Source organism: Aphelocoma coerulescens, chromosome 1 (assembly GCF_041296385.1).
Source record: "Aphelocoma coerulescens isolate FSJ_1873_10779 chromosome 1, UR_Acoe_1.0, whole genome shotgun sequence".
Classification (NCBI taxonomy): Eukaryota; Metazoa; Chordata; class Aves; order Passeriformes; family Corvidae; genus Aphelocoma; species Aphelocoma coerulescens.
In genome coordinates, this window is record NC_091013.1 from 84,532,319 (window position 1) to 84,548,762 (window position 16,444).

The following is a 16,444-nucleotide window of genomic DNA, read 5'->3' on the forward strand; positions in this document are numbered from 1 at the left end:
AGTTCATTAGCTGTTGATTATGCAATCAAGGACTGGAAGTGGGTTCTATTAAGAAATCCTCTAATGAAAGCTTTATCGTACAGCTGCGCCATTCTTGTGCTTATTAAAATTCTAGTTTTTAAAACAGTTTATACGACACAGGGAGACACATTAGTATTAAATAGTCCTAACAAGAGGTCATTTGAGGAACAGTTGGAAGATAAGCAGTGCAAATAGACCAAATGCATCCAAGAGTGAAAGCTGGTGAAAGGCGTGCAGGAGATAAAGCAGAAGAGTTTTTTACCGTGCCATAAAAGTGACACTGAAACGGGCAACCTTGCTCTTCCACATCATTAAATTGCCTGGTGACAAAAAGAGGTTGGGAAAGTTTTGGTCCACATCGTCCTCAGGAGGGAAGGAAGAAAGGAAGGAAGGAAGGACGGACATGTCACATGCAGAAGCATGCCATAATTAAGGCAGGCGCAGTCATTAATGTTTCCAACAGTATTTACTCTTTTATTGGAAATGGTACAGTCTCCTGCCTGGTACATGAAGAGAACACCTTCAATCACTTTTCTCTGAGTCTGATACAAACCTCCTGTCAGACCAGACAGTAAAATCTTTTAAACCAATGTTATAACTTAACTGTGCTGGTCAGCTTAGACCCACACAGCTGCTTGCTCATTTCCTCCCCAGTGGGAATGGGAAGAGAATCTGAAGGGTGAAAGTAAGAAAACTCATGGGACAAAGACAGTTTAATGGGTAAAGCAAAAGCTCTGTGTATAAGCAAAAAGAAAAGGAATTCATGGCAGGTGTTCAGGCATCTCCAGGAAAGCAGGGCTCTGTCACCCTGACAGTTACTTGTGAAAAAAAATGCCATTAACTCTGAACATCTCCCCTTCCTCCTTCTTCCCTCAGCTTTTATATGCTGAGCATGATGCCACATGGTGTGGAATATCCCTGTGGTGAGCTGGGATCAGCTGTCCCAGCTGTGTCTCCTCCCAACTCCTTGTGCACCTCCACTCTCCTCACTGGTGGGGTGGGATGAGGAGCAGAAAAGGCCTTGACTCTGTGTAAGCGCTGCTCAGCAGTGACTAAAACATCCCTGTGACATCACAAATTCAAATCATGGCTTCATAGCAGATCCTACTTAGAAAATTAATTCTACTCCAGCCAAAGACAGTAAAGCCAACTACCCAGTCTTCTGTGCCCAGCTTGGTCTGCAAAAACATATCTGCACATTTAAAAATTTAGGATAGAGCACTGTAGTCACAGCAAACTCCTGTGCTACAGAAACTGAGTGAGGACATATTAAAAAGCACCATGATGCTCCACGGAGTTAACTGTAACTGCAGCTAACCCACTACTATCTCTTTGCCCACCATATTAAGCTTTCTCCTATGCTCTCCTTGCAGGAATTCAATTTCAGAACTACTTTTGATGTTGCTCGTGTTCAAAAGTATTAAACCATTAAGGGAATGCTTATTCTTTCTTGTTACACGTTCAAGAATGTCAAACATGCTAGTGTGCATTTGCTTACAAATTAATCAGGGTTCTGACATGTGTCATGGGATCTGTACAAGCTGGACGGAAAGACCAGGTTCTTGAACATTCCCCTCTAGTATTGGCACTGAATGATTGCATAAGTAAGTAGTAAAAAAAAAAAAAAATAATCCAAGGCTGAATTTTTATTTGTGTTGACTCTGTTGTCAGGCAATTAGTGTCCCTGATGTTGCTTCTGTTGTCACAATTCTATCAGTTCTCAGGGACCTTTTTGGCAAAATAACAATGCAGAGGAGGTCTGAACTCGAAGCTGAGCTTAAAACCAACCAAAAAAGCCTAATGTCACTCCAAATTAAAAAATACATAAAAATGCAACATCTTGGTGCAATTCAACAGTAAAGATGAACACCGTCCAACCAGGATCCATTACAATTGCCACACAGATGTTTCTCATTTGTGGGGACAGAATTTGGCCTGCAATCCCCTCAAATGTCAAAGGTGGTCCATGCAGCTTTGGAAAGCTTTCCTTGCTAATTCCTAACGCAAAAATGGTTAAAGGAACACAAGAGTAGGGAGAAAAGATTTGCTGAGTAATATACATCTGATTGTAATGACAAATTTGCAGCTTGGAATTTTGGACAAAGGTTTACTGCAGCTCTCCTTTTACCTGGTGCTGCTGCAGGAGCAGCCTTAAGACAATTGGATCAATTGGGCTGTTGGCTAAGTAAGAACTCTCATGCTGTCTCTCTCGCACTGAGCGATATGTTAACTGATGTTCAGAGTGTGAGACAAGCAACTCTGCAAAACAGAGCAGCAATTGATTCTCTTCTATGAGTGCATGGACATGGACGTGAAGAATTTGAAGGTATGTGTTGTATGAATTTGTTGTATCATTCGAAATCCATCCATGAAAGTATACAGCAATTAGAGGATGGAATAGCTGAACTTGGAGAAGAAAGCGGATCTTTGCTGAACAATTTGTTCAATTGGTTTGACCTTACACCCTTATGGAGAAAAATTTTCAAGATAGGTTTGTATGTATTGATTATTGTTGTAGTTCTTTTAGTATGTGGGCCTTGTATACTTCATTGTGCTGGACGAGCCATGGACAAAGCTGTCAAAGAAGTGTTTTTGGTTCAAACAGGAGGGGGAGATGTGGGAACCTAGAATGCAGAGAATATTTCTCTGTTTTGAAAGGTTTTACCCCCCTGGACAGTACTGTTTTTGACCTTTATCCATGGGAAAATTTGCCTAGCCTCTGGGAAGAATTTGAATCTACAATGGTGTGAATTAGGTGATAGAATACTATGTGAGATTATCACAGGGTGAAAAATTTAGAGTTTTTAGGTCTATTTGCATAGTAAATAGATAGAAGTAGAAAACCTTAAATAGGAGGATAAGTTGTAGTTAAAAGCTTCTTTCTCCTTCTTCACTAACTCCATATTTTGCAGCAAAAGTGGTTTGGGATGATTGGATACAGAATTCCGCAGTTCCTGTCTACGTGATTTAGGAACTTGTTGGACATTGGTAAAAAAGTGAAAATATCTTGCGTTTTAAGCTTTCATTGGGTAATTTACCTTTAAAAAGGCTGTGAGATCTTGATAAGTTGTCTTCTTGCTGCATTCTCTGCTCTGTGCTATGTCTAGGCCATGCCAGTGGCTTGTACTCCTTAGATAAGAATTAATAAACACCTATCTGGAAACTGAGAAGCATGAAGTCCCATTTGCCTCCTTTTTTCTCCTGGCAAAAATCTGAACATTTCCCCCATCAGGGAAGACAACAATTAATGACGCGGACAGCGTTACATTCCATACCTTCTTTCTACATCAAAAAGCAGAAAAGAGGTCACAGGTTCTAATCTATGCCTTGTTCATTAGCTACCAGTGACAAGATAGACTGGTTTCTATTTCAATTGAAAAGTAAGTCAGTTGAGTCAGGCTGAGCAAATCTTTCTTGTTAAGAGTCACCATTTGTGCTAGCTGTGACCGTGCCAAAAAAAGCAAGTTGTAATGAATAAGATTTCCAGAAAATTAGTCAGATAGGCATTATAACTATAAAAGGCTTTTGAATCATACAGAGCACTAAACTCATGTATCAGATACAGATATTCTCTGTTGATAGAAAACCATCCTTTTTGATCAGAAAACCAAGCAGTTTTCCCACTGGTTTCTATGACAGTCTGGAATAATCACCAGAGGACACATTGTTTAATCTGTTGTGTCATATAAACACACATTTCTTCTAAAGAGGGTTACACAGAGTGTTGATGTGTACTACTGGCCAGATCTGAATACAATCCAAGGAAATGAGAATCCGTCCACTGACTTGAGTCTGAATGTGACTTCAAAGAAGGCAGACCCCTGCTGATTGACATTAAATTCCCTCTATTCAGTTCAATGCCAGCAGAAAAAAAGCTTAACTCTCCTTCATAAAACGCTGTAATCTTGTTATAGTGAGTTTAATGTTGTAAACTATTAATAAAAATAGACTTACATACTCTTATTTTGCTTCATGATATTAATCAGGGCTTTCCTTCATATTAGTCCTTTTGTAAAAGGAAATGATTAACTGTCCTGACCAACTAGGAAGCAACACACTCAAGGTATGGACATCCCATTGCTAAGAAAAGAGGAAAAGTAAAATCTAATTAAAATTAGCTGGTGGCTTTTATGGTTAGCAGTAACACTACCGTGGAGCAATTTTAAAATCATTGTTGCTTTGTTGCTAATGGAACAGCTTTAAAATCATACCTAGGAATTTGGGGAATATGTATAAAGAAATGGTCCTTGGGATGTCTTTTCTTCCCTTTTACTCCAGCAGAAAAGAATCAATCTGAATGACCAAGAAACCTGTGCAATAAGCAGGAGAAGTGGTTTATCTGCATGTCTTTTTCATTAGCACCTTTTTTTTTTTTTTTTTTACTTCTCAGGACTGGCTCTATACTTTGTTGATAGAAGGCAAAGGTGGACTATAACGTGTAAGAAAAATAATGAGATATAAAACTAAAATACCATCAAGGAAATATTCTTAAAAATGGAAAGGCAAAAAAATCCACACTGTGGCCCAGGAAACCATTTCCTACTACTTATACATATGTCTTGATGCAGATCTCATTCTGCAGTGATTAATTAACTTTTTCACTAATATATGCAAGCAGATTCAGTTTCCTAGGGGCATTCTAATTAATTAGTTTTTCACTCTGAATAATGTAGCTTTTCTAAACGGAAGCCTCCTGACTACATGTATTAATGGATTCTTTAAAATCTTTTGGCAGTTTTCTTATGTTCTACTTTGAATGTCACAACAGTGAAGTGCTAGCTACAAAAAACACTCCAGTAACTTTTTAGAAAGGCTTTGAGGCTAAAAGAATCAGCAGTATCTTTTATCTTTTGTTACTTGAAGTTTAAATAATGCTCTCCCTCCCTCCCTCCCTAGTCAGCAAATAGTACAAAGCCAAATCAAGCTCAAGTTTAAGTAAAGAAAGAAAACAGCCAGCTACAAATGAAATGCAGAGACACAGTGATCCAAAATAAACAAATCCTGACACACATCATTACTAAAGCACACACAGAGGCCATTATAGCAGCTAAAAGGGAATGGAAAACTAGAAGCCAACAGCATCAGTTTTCACTGCAATGCCCCCATCTGGGAGGGGGAACTGAATATTTACTAACTCATTTATTTAGCTTCTGTCTTACATTTATGCATTTATTTAGGTACTTTCAATTCCCCGTTAGAACTCTAGGCATTTGCATCACACAAAATCAATAGGTTTATCCTCCACTCCCAGTTTAAGATGCTGCATGTTTACCGAGCTTCTGAAATGGCAAAGCCAATCCTCTTAGCTTTACTACCATAAAATTGCAATGGCAACACAAGGCCTTCCCAAATGCTGAAATATCCACTTCTCCACAACTCCAGTATCTCAAATATACGATAAAAACTAACAAAAGCCACACCTTTGCTCATACTGGGCTATCAACCCAGCAAATAACCTACTCTGTACAATACCACTTCTTTCTTCCAAAACACACTGTCCATCTTCCTTGTATTCGCTGAACCAAGCTTAAAGACAATTGACTCTCTAGCTTTATGTGCCTGATGAAGCCTGATTAACCTCACTGAGGAACACAAAACACTTTACCGTACCAATGTCTTGGCAGCTGACATTTTTCTGGTGGCTTTTCATGGTTTGCCTCTCTTAAAACTCAGTAATATCTGGCTGGGTGTAGGTTGGCTAGACATCAGAAGAGCCCTGGTTTTAGGCAAACTGCCTCAAATGATATAGGCAATGACCTCAAATGAGCCTTCAAAGAAAACTACTGTGCTTCCTAAGTGCGTCTGTGCCATCTGCACTTCCTATTGATTTTCTATTAAGATTTATGTTTAGTGCTTTTGCTTTGTGAACATCTACAGCTGCTATTGAACTACAAGAAACAAAGGGTAAGTGCAAAATTTTTTTCCCTCACCATCATATGCAAATGAAGGTGGATTTGAAAATGGCAACTACTTGCCAGTAATCATGGAAAAAATCATAAACTGAAGGAATCCAAGCAGAATATTTATTTCTCCACCAGAATGTATCTACCCCTTTTCAAGATTGACCAGAAGACTGCAATAGGCACTTGTATTTCTCAAAAGAGCACAAAGGACTCTTCAGTGATCACATCTGACCCAGAATGTTTATTTCTCTTATCTTCTAAATGATGATTTCTTCCATCTGTCTTCCGTGTGCTACTTTTCTCCAGATGCATTTTCACAAAGCAGCTGTTTTTGGTGGATCCAAATGACAGTCTCATAATTTGTTTTCTTCTTCCCTTTTGTTAATTTACCATTTTTTCCTCAGAGTTTACTGTAGTCACAGGAGTTTTTAGGAATCAAAATGCCTCCAGAAAGCCACAGCTTTTGAATAACCATCTAGCTAATCTGATTCCATGAAATACTCAAGAGCACTTCCTGAGATCAACTTGAGGTAAGGTGTGAATAGACTATTTTGTGAGTGAAACTGTATTTTAACATGTTTTGACAATTTAATCAAAAGAACCTAATTTCTCCTTGTGCATTTCCCAAGCTCAAATGATATATTCAAAGGAAGTGGAGTTTCTGAGACCATGTGCTTTAGTAACTGTACAGTAGGAATTAAAGAAAGTTTCGGGCTTTGACATCTAATGTTTTCAGAAGCTAATAGAACAGAAAAATATCTTTCATATTTGAACTGTGATACAAACTAAGGTACATAATTATCTGTAATTTTTGAGTCACATCTGACAGTTGTTATTCAAAAGTCCAGTTTTTGCTAAATTAACAGCACAGGTATGGGAAGAAAAAACACTATGTAACTAAAGGCATAATTCATTATAAGAGATGACTGCCAGACTTCAGAACAAAGCCAATGATCACAGTGCACTAACATATATTTGTTACAAACATAAGTGTTTTCATTTCCCGTAGTACTTCCTACACTGGGATTCCCAAACTCCTTCAAATATCCCAAAATCTCTAGTATGAGGCACTACTTATTTACTTTTACGTATGTGGGAACTGGGCCACCAGCAGCTAAAGCACCTTGCCCAAAGCCTCTAAATCCTGACAATTTACCCACAAGACTACTTTTGCCCCCACTTCTAACACCCTACAGCACATTACACTGTAAACACATAGTCTTTGCAAACGTTTAAAGTGAATGCAAAACTGCAAGTTACTATTAATCAGTGAATTCCTGGTTGCTTTGAAAATGATGCTACTTCTGATGTGTAACACAGGCAGTCTGTGCCTAACTGGAGTGTCACACCTCTCCCTACACACTATCCCACAGCCATTTTCATTTTGATAGCTAACAAAGAGGTAGGAGCCTTGCCTTCCAGAGCAAAATACACAAACTATTTTCCCATTAGTTAAGTCATTTTTGCCCACAGCCTGCTTCCTATATGTGGTCTTATATATGTCAAATCCAATCCAGTGAGAAAAAAGTGAATTTTTCCAATAATTTGGTTATTACTAGGTAGTTAATACTAGCTCTTGAATTCCTAAGGTTGGGGGGAGTGACAAAATTGTTCCCTAACAAAATCTATTGGACAATGCAAGATGGAGGCAGAAAAATAACTGCAGCACTCATCACTCTTAACATACTTACACAAAAGCCAGGCTGAATCTAGGAGAAAAGAATGATAATAAATATTACACAATAGGAAAGAGCAACGTTACTATGCTTTGAAAAACGTGTGAGTAATGTAATCAAAATTGCCTTATGCTGTATGTAACAATGCATGGCAGCTAACCAGTGCTTCTAAGTATATTACTATTTCCCTGGCCAGAAATCTGTGCTGGTAAGAAATGGCATCCTCTCACTCCATAATGTAAAATCAATCCATGTCACCCTCACTCCCCATTCCAAACAGTGGTATTTTGAAGTGGCTCAAGCATCTACTTTCCTATCTCAAAAAGCAAAATGTTATTTCCAAAAAAAAATTAAATGCTTGGAAATACAGGGTTTTTCTCTATAAGAACAAAATTTTCCTTTTCCCTTGTTTGAAACATTAAGTCATGATGGTTTCCAAGCTGACATATCAATGATGATGGGTTGATGGTTACACTACATTGCACTGCAGCAAATCAGGAAGCATTCATCTCGGAAAATTGAGAGAGTAACACAGACACAAAGACACACACACATTCCTCTCCCTCTTTTCAGCTTTGCTGCAAATTCTGTCAAAAAAAAAAAAAAGAATGTAATTGACTCATTCACAGTGATAATTCAGCTGAAACCCTGCTAAACATTAACCTAGAACTGGACACATATACAGTTCTTCAGTAAGCTGGTTATGGGAAGAAAGTATGCAAGCTGTTTCTTACCTGTAATATGGTAGCTAACCTGCCGATTGACATCAGACGTGTCTTCATCCCAGGTGCTAAGAACAGCTACAACTTCCCCTGGAGGGTCACTCTCCTTCACTGATCCTCTGTACACCTCATGCTCAAAGACAGGTGCATTATCGTTGATATCTGTCACAGTAACTGAGACCATGGTGGTTGAGGACAAGGACAAAGCTTCCCCCAAATCTGAGGCCACCACTGCAAATGTGAAAGCAGAATCCTTCTCATGGTCCAGATCCTTCAGTGTACTGATCCAGCCACTGTTGCTATCAATGGTGAATGCTTCTGTGATCTTCTCCAGTTCTGATTCCAGTGCAAGTGTGTATGTGACCTGCCCGTTCGCACTTGAATCTGCATCAACTGCTTTAACTTGCATAAGTTTTGTTCCCATAGGCATCCCTTCCATTATTATAGCATCATAGCTAGCTGTTTCAAACACAGGCTTGTTGTCATTAACATCCAACACCTTTACCTCCACATCCACAGTCAACACGATGTCTACTTTGTCTAACTGAATCGTGGCTGCAACTTTGAAGTGAAAAGCGGGATTTGTTTCATGGTCAAGTCTCTTATCCAATTTTATGAGGCCTGTGTCTTTCTCTATGATGAAAACCCCATCTTTGTTGTTTTCAGGTAGCTTACCATTAACCATGCTATACAAAGCACCCTGATTGGGCAAAACATGCAGAATGTCAATAGTACTGCCTATGAGGGTGTCTTCTGCCACTGTGAAAGAATACTGGGGTTGAGAAAAAGAAGGCAAAATGGTTTCTGGCGGTAAAACATGGATGTAGACAGGAATGAGGGAATGCTTTACAGGAATGCCACCATCAACTGCTTTGACATAGAATGACAGAACTGTGTTTTTCCGCTGGTTAAAGCTACCCTTGGTGACCATCCATCCATTATCTGGATCTATTTCAAGCAGATCAGGTACTGAAACAGAGGCTTCACTATACAGAGAGTAAGTAATTCTGGAATTGGCTCCATCATCTGGATCTACTGCTTGCACTTGGGTCACCAAGTAACCTTTCCCAACGTCTGCTTTGACACTTGCTCTGTATTCAACTGTCATAAATTCGGGAGCATTGTCATTCTCATCCACTACTATCACTCTCACAGTGCAAAATGTAGTCCTGCCACCTCCATCGAGGGCTCTCAAGAATATATTGATATCACTTTCCAGCGGGTTCTCACGGTCCAACCTCTCAGTTGTCAGAATCTGCCCATTGCCATCAATCAAAAATCGGTCCTTGGCAAAGTCATTTATTATGGAGTAGCTGATCTGGCCATATACACCTGAATCCCCATCTGTTGCCTTCACATGGATTACCTTTGTTCCAGGAGCAGTGTTTTCTCTAACCTCTGCAACATAAATGCTTTGTGAAAACACAGGGCTGTAGAGGTTGGCCCCAAGGATCTGTATGTGCACCTGAGCCGTGCTGGTGAACAGCCCATCTGACACAGACACGTTTAGGCTGTACATGGGCTCCATCCTCTGCTTGCGATGGTTGGAAAGAGTGATAACACCACTCTTGCTGTCCATGATAAAACTGGTCCGATCATTTCCTGACAGGATGCTGTACTCCAGTCTGTCAAAATCAGAGCTGTCGGCATCAGAAGCTTGGACACAAGTCACAAAATGACCCCGAGGTGCCAGTTCACTCACATATGATTCATATATTAGCTGGTTAAAAACTGGAGGGTTGTCATTCATATCTGTTATTGAGATACTAACGAGAACCTCACTGCTCAGTGGTGGGAACCCATTATCGGTTGCTCTGACTTTCAAGCTGCACTGCTGTATGAGTTCATGATCCAGCATCCGGGCTGTCAAAATTAGGCCACTGCTGCTGTCTATATGGAAATAGTCAGTGCTGTTAAAGGTGTCCTGGACTATCTGATACTGCACAATCTTGTTATTGTCAGAGTCAGCATCAGTAGCAACAACCTGCAGTACAGGAGTCCCAATCAAAGAAGCTTCAGACAGAGTAGCATTATAAGCTGACTGATCAAAAACTGGAGGATTATCATTAACATCATTAATGATCAAGTCCACAGTTACCTCAGCACGAGCGCCAGTGAGGGCATCGCTGGCTCGCACCACCAGCTTGAAAAGGGAATTTATTTCATAGTCCAGTGGGCTGATGACACTCAGAACTCCAGTATCAAAGTCGATATTAAACTGGTTGTAGGGATCTCCATCGACAATGATGTAAATGATACCCTGGCCTTCAGGACTGGTTGCATTTATGCTTAAAATTGGCGTGTGCATTTCTACATCTTCATTCACGGAAGCTGTATAGAAGGGCTTGTCAAACACAGGCATTGCTTTGTTAACAATAGTAATGGGAAGCTCTACCAATGCAGACAATGATGGGTTACCACCATCTTTGGCAAGAATGACAACTAAGTACTCTATATTAGACAAATCAGAATTAAAGGCTTCTTTTAAAGTGACACTACCAGATCCTCTATCAATTTCAAAATGTCCGTAGTCTTCCTTCAGCAGGTATGACACCTCACCATTGTCACCCTTGTCTTTATCAATAGCTGTCACTCGATAGATCAGGGTACCAGGTTCAGCATCAACCTGCACAGCAGCGTAGTATGGAAGTCCTACAAACACTGGGGCATTGTCATTTATGTCCTCAATGTAAACTCTCACCACGACTCGAGCGACACGAAGGTGATCTAGCTCTCGACTTGCTTCCACCACCAGCTCATACAGCTCCTGTTCTTCTCGGTCAAAGGGGATGCCAGTGGTCTGAATGACTCCTGAGGTGGATTTGATTTTAAATTTGTTTCCAGGGTTTAATATGCTGTATTTCAAAGGCTCATTGAGGCGGTTGCCAACAGCATTCACCACAGCGATCTTTGTGATATTGGTGCTGTTTTCTGAGATAGAAGTGGAATAAAAATTTTGTGTGAAATGGAGTCCACTATCCATGGCTTCTTTTACCATTATTGTGACCATAGCAGTGCTATAAAATTTCCCATCAGATACTCTTACTATTAGCATATAATGGTCTTTGGAGAGACTATTGTTTTTAATGGTGAGTACCCCTGTGCTTGAGTCAATTAAAAAATGGTCCATATTGCCTTCAATTATACTAAATGTTAGTTCAGGAGGAATCTCTGAATCTGGGTCTGAAGCTTTGACTTTGAGAACCTCAACACCAATATACGTGGGCAGGAGCAAGACTGTCTCAAATACGGCCTGGCTGAAGACTGGTGGGTTGTCATTGACATCAGTAACCTCAATGGTCACTTCAACTGGGCTCTCTGCTGTAAGCTGGGGATTCCCACTGTCTCTAACATGAACATGGAAATGGAAGTGGGCTATTGTTTCATGATCCAAATTTGCAATTGTTCTGATTGCACCTGTGCTGGAATCTACCGTGAAATACTTTTTTGCAGTCGATTCAACAATCTGGTAGACAAGCAAAGCGTTCTGGTTGCTGTCAGCATCGGTGGCACGTATGACGAGGGGACTGTTATTCGCACTCCGGACCACGCTGTTCACAGGAGCAGCCTCGCTTATGCTGCCCGAGTACTGAGAGAAGAGAAAAACTGGTGGGTTATCATTTTCATCAACAATCTGAATGTTCACAGTGGCATTTGATGCCATGCCTGCCATGTTTGTTGCCTGTATGATGAGCTGATAGGAGGAAGCACGTTCATAATCAAGGGCCTTTTGACTGGTGATCACTCCAGAATATGGGTTTATGGTGAAGACTCCATCAACGTTGCCATCTTTAACCTCATACACTAATGTGGACTGACTGATTGCAGAGAGAGAAATGACAGAAGTACCAATATCCATATTTTCATTAACCTCTGCTTGGTATTCTTTTAGAGTAAACTTAGGGTGGGAGTTATCTGCCATTGTCACAGATATCCGCACAATTGCTGTTGCAGACAGAGCTGGAGAACCTTGATCAGTCACTTTGACTGACAAAACAAATTGTCCCATTGTGGTTAAGTCTGGCTCCTTGAGTAATGTAATGATGCCTAAAACTGGTTCAATCTTGAATGTGTTTCCCGTGTTTCCTAAAACACAAATATTGGAACGAGATTAGAAATGAAATATGACTCACTTGATGACAACTTAAACCAGGAGCAATAAATTGCATTTTTAAAGGCAGTTACTAAAAAAAACCCCAAAAAACCCGCAACACATAAGTATTCTGAAGGCCCTTCCAGCCTTTCTTTCTGCCAGTAAGAGAGCTCAGTAGATGGTGTAGGTATTCAAAGCATCAGAAACTCAGGTGTTGCTAACTCTATCTTGATTCTGAGTACCAGCATCTGAGCAAGACCTGCATGTACAGTACTCCTACTGAAGTAAGGAAAAGCATCCCTAAGTTATAGAAATTAGTCAAATACATGTACACCTAAGGCAAAGAAATGAGATCAGAGGCTAACAAGCCAATTACATGACTAATGGATAACAACTCAGGCTCCTAATTGAATGGGATATTAAGAAACCATACAGGAGATTACAATAGTTCAAGACTCAAAGAACTGAATATAAAAAGGTTAAAGTGGCATTTAGAAAAAATAAAACAGAGCAAATAGCATAGAAAAGAGATTCAAGTGTCTTGTGGCCTAAAGGTTTATCATATGATCTCTGAGGAGGATGAATCCAGACGAATGAGATTTAGTAGAAAATGTCATGAAATGCCTGTTACAACATGAAAGCACAGATATCATTCACTGCATAAAGGTGAAGACAGTAAGTTTGGATCAAAGCACTTTTTGGGGGCCTTTATTTCTTTCTGGTCTTTTTGCCAATCTCTTCTTCAGCAAGACAGGTTCGAAACTTTCTATATGTATTCTTACCCTGTAATTAGAGATCACCTTTAATTAGCAATCCATAATTTTCTGTTTTATTTCAGTGCTTGCTTAAAGTATAGGATGCTCCATATGTATATGGCATATATAAGCATACCGACTCTATTTCTGAATTTGATTCTAAAAGCAAACAGCATATACTGAGTTACAGTGATTTCAATCATTATAACATGCTCCCTCTATTTCAATTCACATCTTAAAACCTAGAACTGCTTCCAATCTACAGTCAAGCATCCATCCAAGTCTTGGAGAGAAATATATCTCAGGTGATAGAGATTTTTTTTTAATAGTGACTGTTACAGGTGCTGTGCAGAGCAATACATGTATAAATTGTAGTTGGAATGCCAAATACATGGAATACTAAATGAAGTGAAGTAATGAGAACTATTTTTAAGATACAATTGACTATCAGTTGTAAATTCTGGAGGCTAATTTAAGCTACATACTACTCTATGTAGTTCAATACTGGTAGTGGCTTTCTATTTATATCCTTCCTTTCAGATCAGTAAAGTTTACTCTGCTGGCTAAACCAAAAATTGTGCTATTCACCCAGGAGCTAAGAGTCTTCCAGAGCTACAAAGTCTCATAAAAATCACAGTATCTGTCACATTTCCAGACACTACAAGTGCTGCTGCAGTTATTTTGTCAGTGCTTGCTAATACAAATAATTTTGAGCCACTGACTGCCTCCTGCAAGGCCAGAGCTGGTTCTTCTCCTTTAGGAATTTCTTATGAAATTACACAAAAACTACTTTTTTTTACCAATTGCTCTCTTCAGAGCAATGTAAGATGAGGTGAGTAATTCTCCTGAATGAAAGAGCGGTGTACAATCTGAATTCTGCCGTTAAAATCAATATCCTCAACTGCAGATTTTATGGATCTTAGAAACTACAGCAAGACAATACTGAATTTTGAGGCAGCTGAGATTGGGACATCTGTGGATAATGAAACTGAAGGAGTGTCAGGCTTACAGTAAATGGAAGTCTGAGGTCTGACATTGCAGGGAGAGCTCATGATGAAACAGAAACAGGCTGTAATGAAAAAGAGAGTCTCTAGAAATAATCTAATAGCTAAAGCATCTTTTCTAATCATAATATTTTTCTGTCTGCATCATATCTGATTCTATTACCAGTGTAATGGGAACCATACTCCTAAGATGTCAGGATGCTCTTTACATTGTGGTGGCACCTCTAGATGATTGGGAGCCTGTAATAGTAATGAGGTGTCAAGAAAAAGCTGGGAATAGTCTTGACCAACTTTTCCCCAGGAACCTGATCTAGTCTGCTCAGTTTGTTACACAAGGCACAGCATTGTCCTGTCTGGACATGTGTAAGATTGTCCCTAATCTAAGTTAAAGGCCACTGGAGAATACTGAGAAATAACTGCTAAGACCAAACACAGTGCACAAAGGAAGTATTTGGTTTGGAGTGCTAACATCTTCCTCGCTCCAAGTTCAACACTTTCAGCTGCAAGAGACTTCACCTTCTGGTTTGCTGAAGGTAATCTCCTTCCACAGAGCATACACGATAATGAGAGAAAAATGGTTCCTTGGGTCTTCTCTAAACTTCAGGTCTTAATTGAAGGTGTGAGCTTGTTATATGAAGCTAAATCAGTATGAGATGGTGCAGATATTCTTATTTCATTGCTTATTTGTCATTTAGCCTGTTCCTAATTGACATAAGCTATCCTAGCTAGTAACAAGTCTTCACAATAATACAGGGATAAATAATGATCCAGTAGGATAGGAGCCTAATGCTGGGAAAGGCTTGTGATCTGCCTAATATGGGGACAATCTGAAGTACCTGTGACTTTTTTTTACAGCAATATAAGTTTCAAGTTTTGCTATTATTACAGTGGAAAGATTCATATTAGGAATAAAACCCCGTAAGTAGAAATGAAACATTACAAAATTCAAAGGCTACAAATTTCTAATTGTTTCTCTCTCTTTCCAGTTACCCCCTTTATATATCTGCCAATGGTTTATCTCAAAATTAATTCTTAACTTCAGATTCATGTGACTCAGAGAAACCTACATTCACTTGCACGTGTGTCAGAGATAATGCAAATGCTTTACTACTGTGGTGTTGCACCAGTAGGAGAATGCTTTTTCTGGTACAGATTATGTGCTGAATGTAAATATACAGAGTTTAACAGCAAAAGCGATTTTCATCTGGTATCATCATGCCCTCCCTTAGTTTCAAGAGACCTTGTGCCATTAAAATGCTGTGGCAGAAGTTTTAGCAGAGCCCTGTTATGCTATGTTCAGCTCCGTCCATGTGCTTCTCTGGTCTGAATACTGGCAAAGATATCAGGACATACCAGCTGTTGTGGCATTTTCTTATGGAGGATCCACTGTGCACTAATCTGAAACCAGAACCCTGAAAACAAGTCACTGGCTACAGTTTTGAATAACTATGTTCTGTGAGGCTTTGACCCAATGGCTTAAGAGGTAACAGGCTCTGTAGCCATCTCGTGAATAAGAATCAGTCACAGAATAACAGAATGGTTGGGCTTGAAAGGGACCACTGGAGAGCATCTGGTCCAACTTCCCTGCTAAAGCAGGCTCACCTACGGCAGGTTGCACAGGATCCTGTGGGGTTCTGAATGTCTCCAGAAAAGGAGACTCCATAACCATTCTTGGGCAACCTGTTCCAGAATGAGTTTGTTCTGACAGGTTTTGGGTATAGTAGCTTCAAAACAAAATTTAAAAAACCCCAACGAAACAACAAGAAGGTGTCTCCTTTGCCCATCTGTACAGCAGAAAGTAGACCAAAGAAGCTGAATCGTGTGTCAAGACAGATCACCATCACAGCACTGTTCTGTGTCTGGCATGATCCGTGATATTTCACTTTTGGCCTCTGTCCTAACCTGCTTCAATAGTATAGGTGAGCTCTGCATTTTCTCCTTTGTCTTTGTCCAGAGCCGTGACCTGCAACACTGCTGATCCAACTGCTGCTGATTCAAACACCGAGGCTTCGTACAATGGGCTGGTGAAGTAGGGACTGTGGTCATTGGAGTCTTCCACATTTATGATGGCTCTGGCCAGGTTTCGTCTATAAGGGAATTCTTGATCTCGGACCTATAGAAGAAGTGCATAACACACAACTTGATAGTCATCTAGTAAAACTTCACAAATATTACTCATCTGAGTGTGGAAACTACTTTCAGTTCTATTTAATACAAAGCAATAAAAAAATCCATTTGTCCCAAAGAACACTGAAATACATTCACACACA

General features: G+C 39.8%; 1 protein-coding gene across 1 annotated transcript in view; it reads right to left on the reverse strand.

Annotated features, from left to right (window-relative positions):
• Positions 1 to 16,444, reverse strand: part of FAT3 (FAT atypical cadherin 3) — a 401,816-nt gene that overhangs the window by 71,316 nt on the left and 314,056 nt on the right. Inside the window, exons 11-12 of the mRNA XM_069015510.1 lie at positions 16,077 to 16,287; positions 8,335 to 12,408 (exon numbers count right to left, since the gene is read on the reverse strand). Of these exons, the coding sequence (XP_068871611.1) occupies positions 8,335 to 12,408; positions 16,077 to 16,287 (4,285 nt within the window). The remainder of the gene's footprint in view (positions 1 to 8,334; positions 12,409 to 16,076; positions 16,288 to 16,444) is intronic.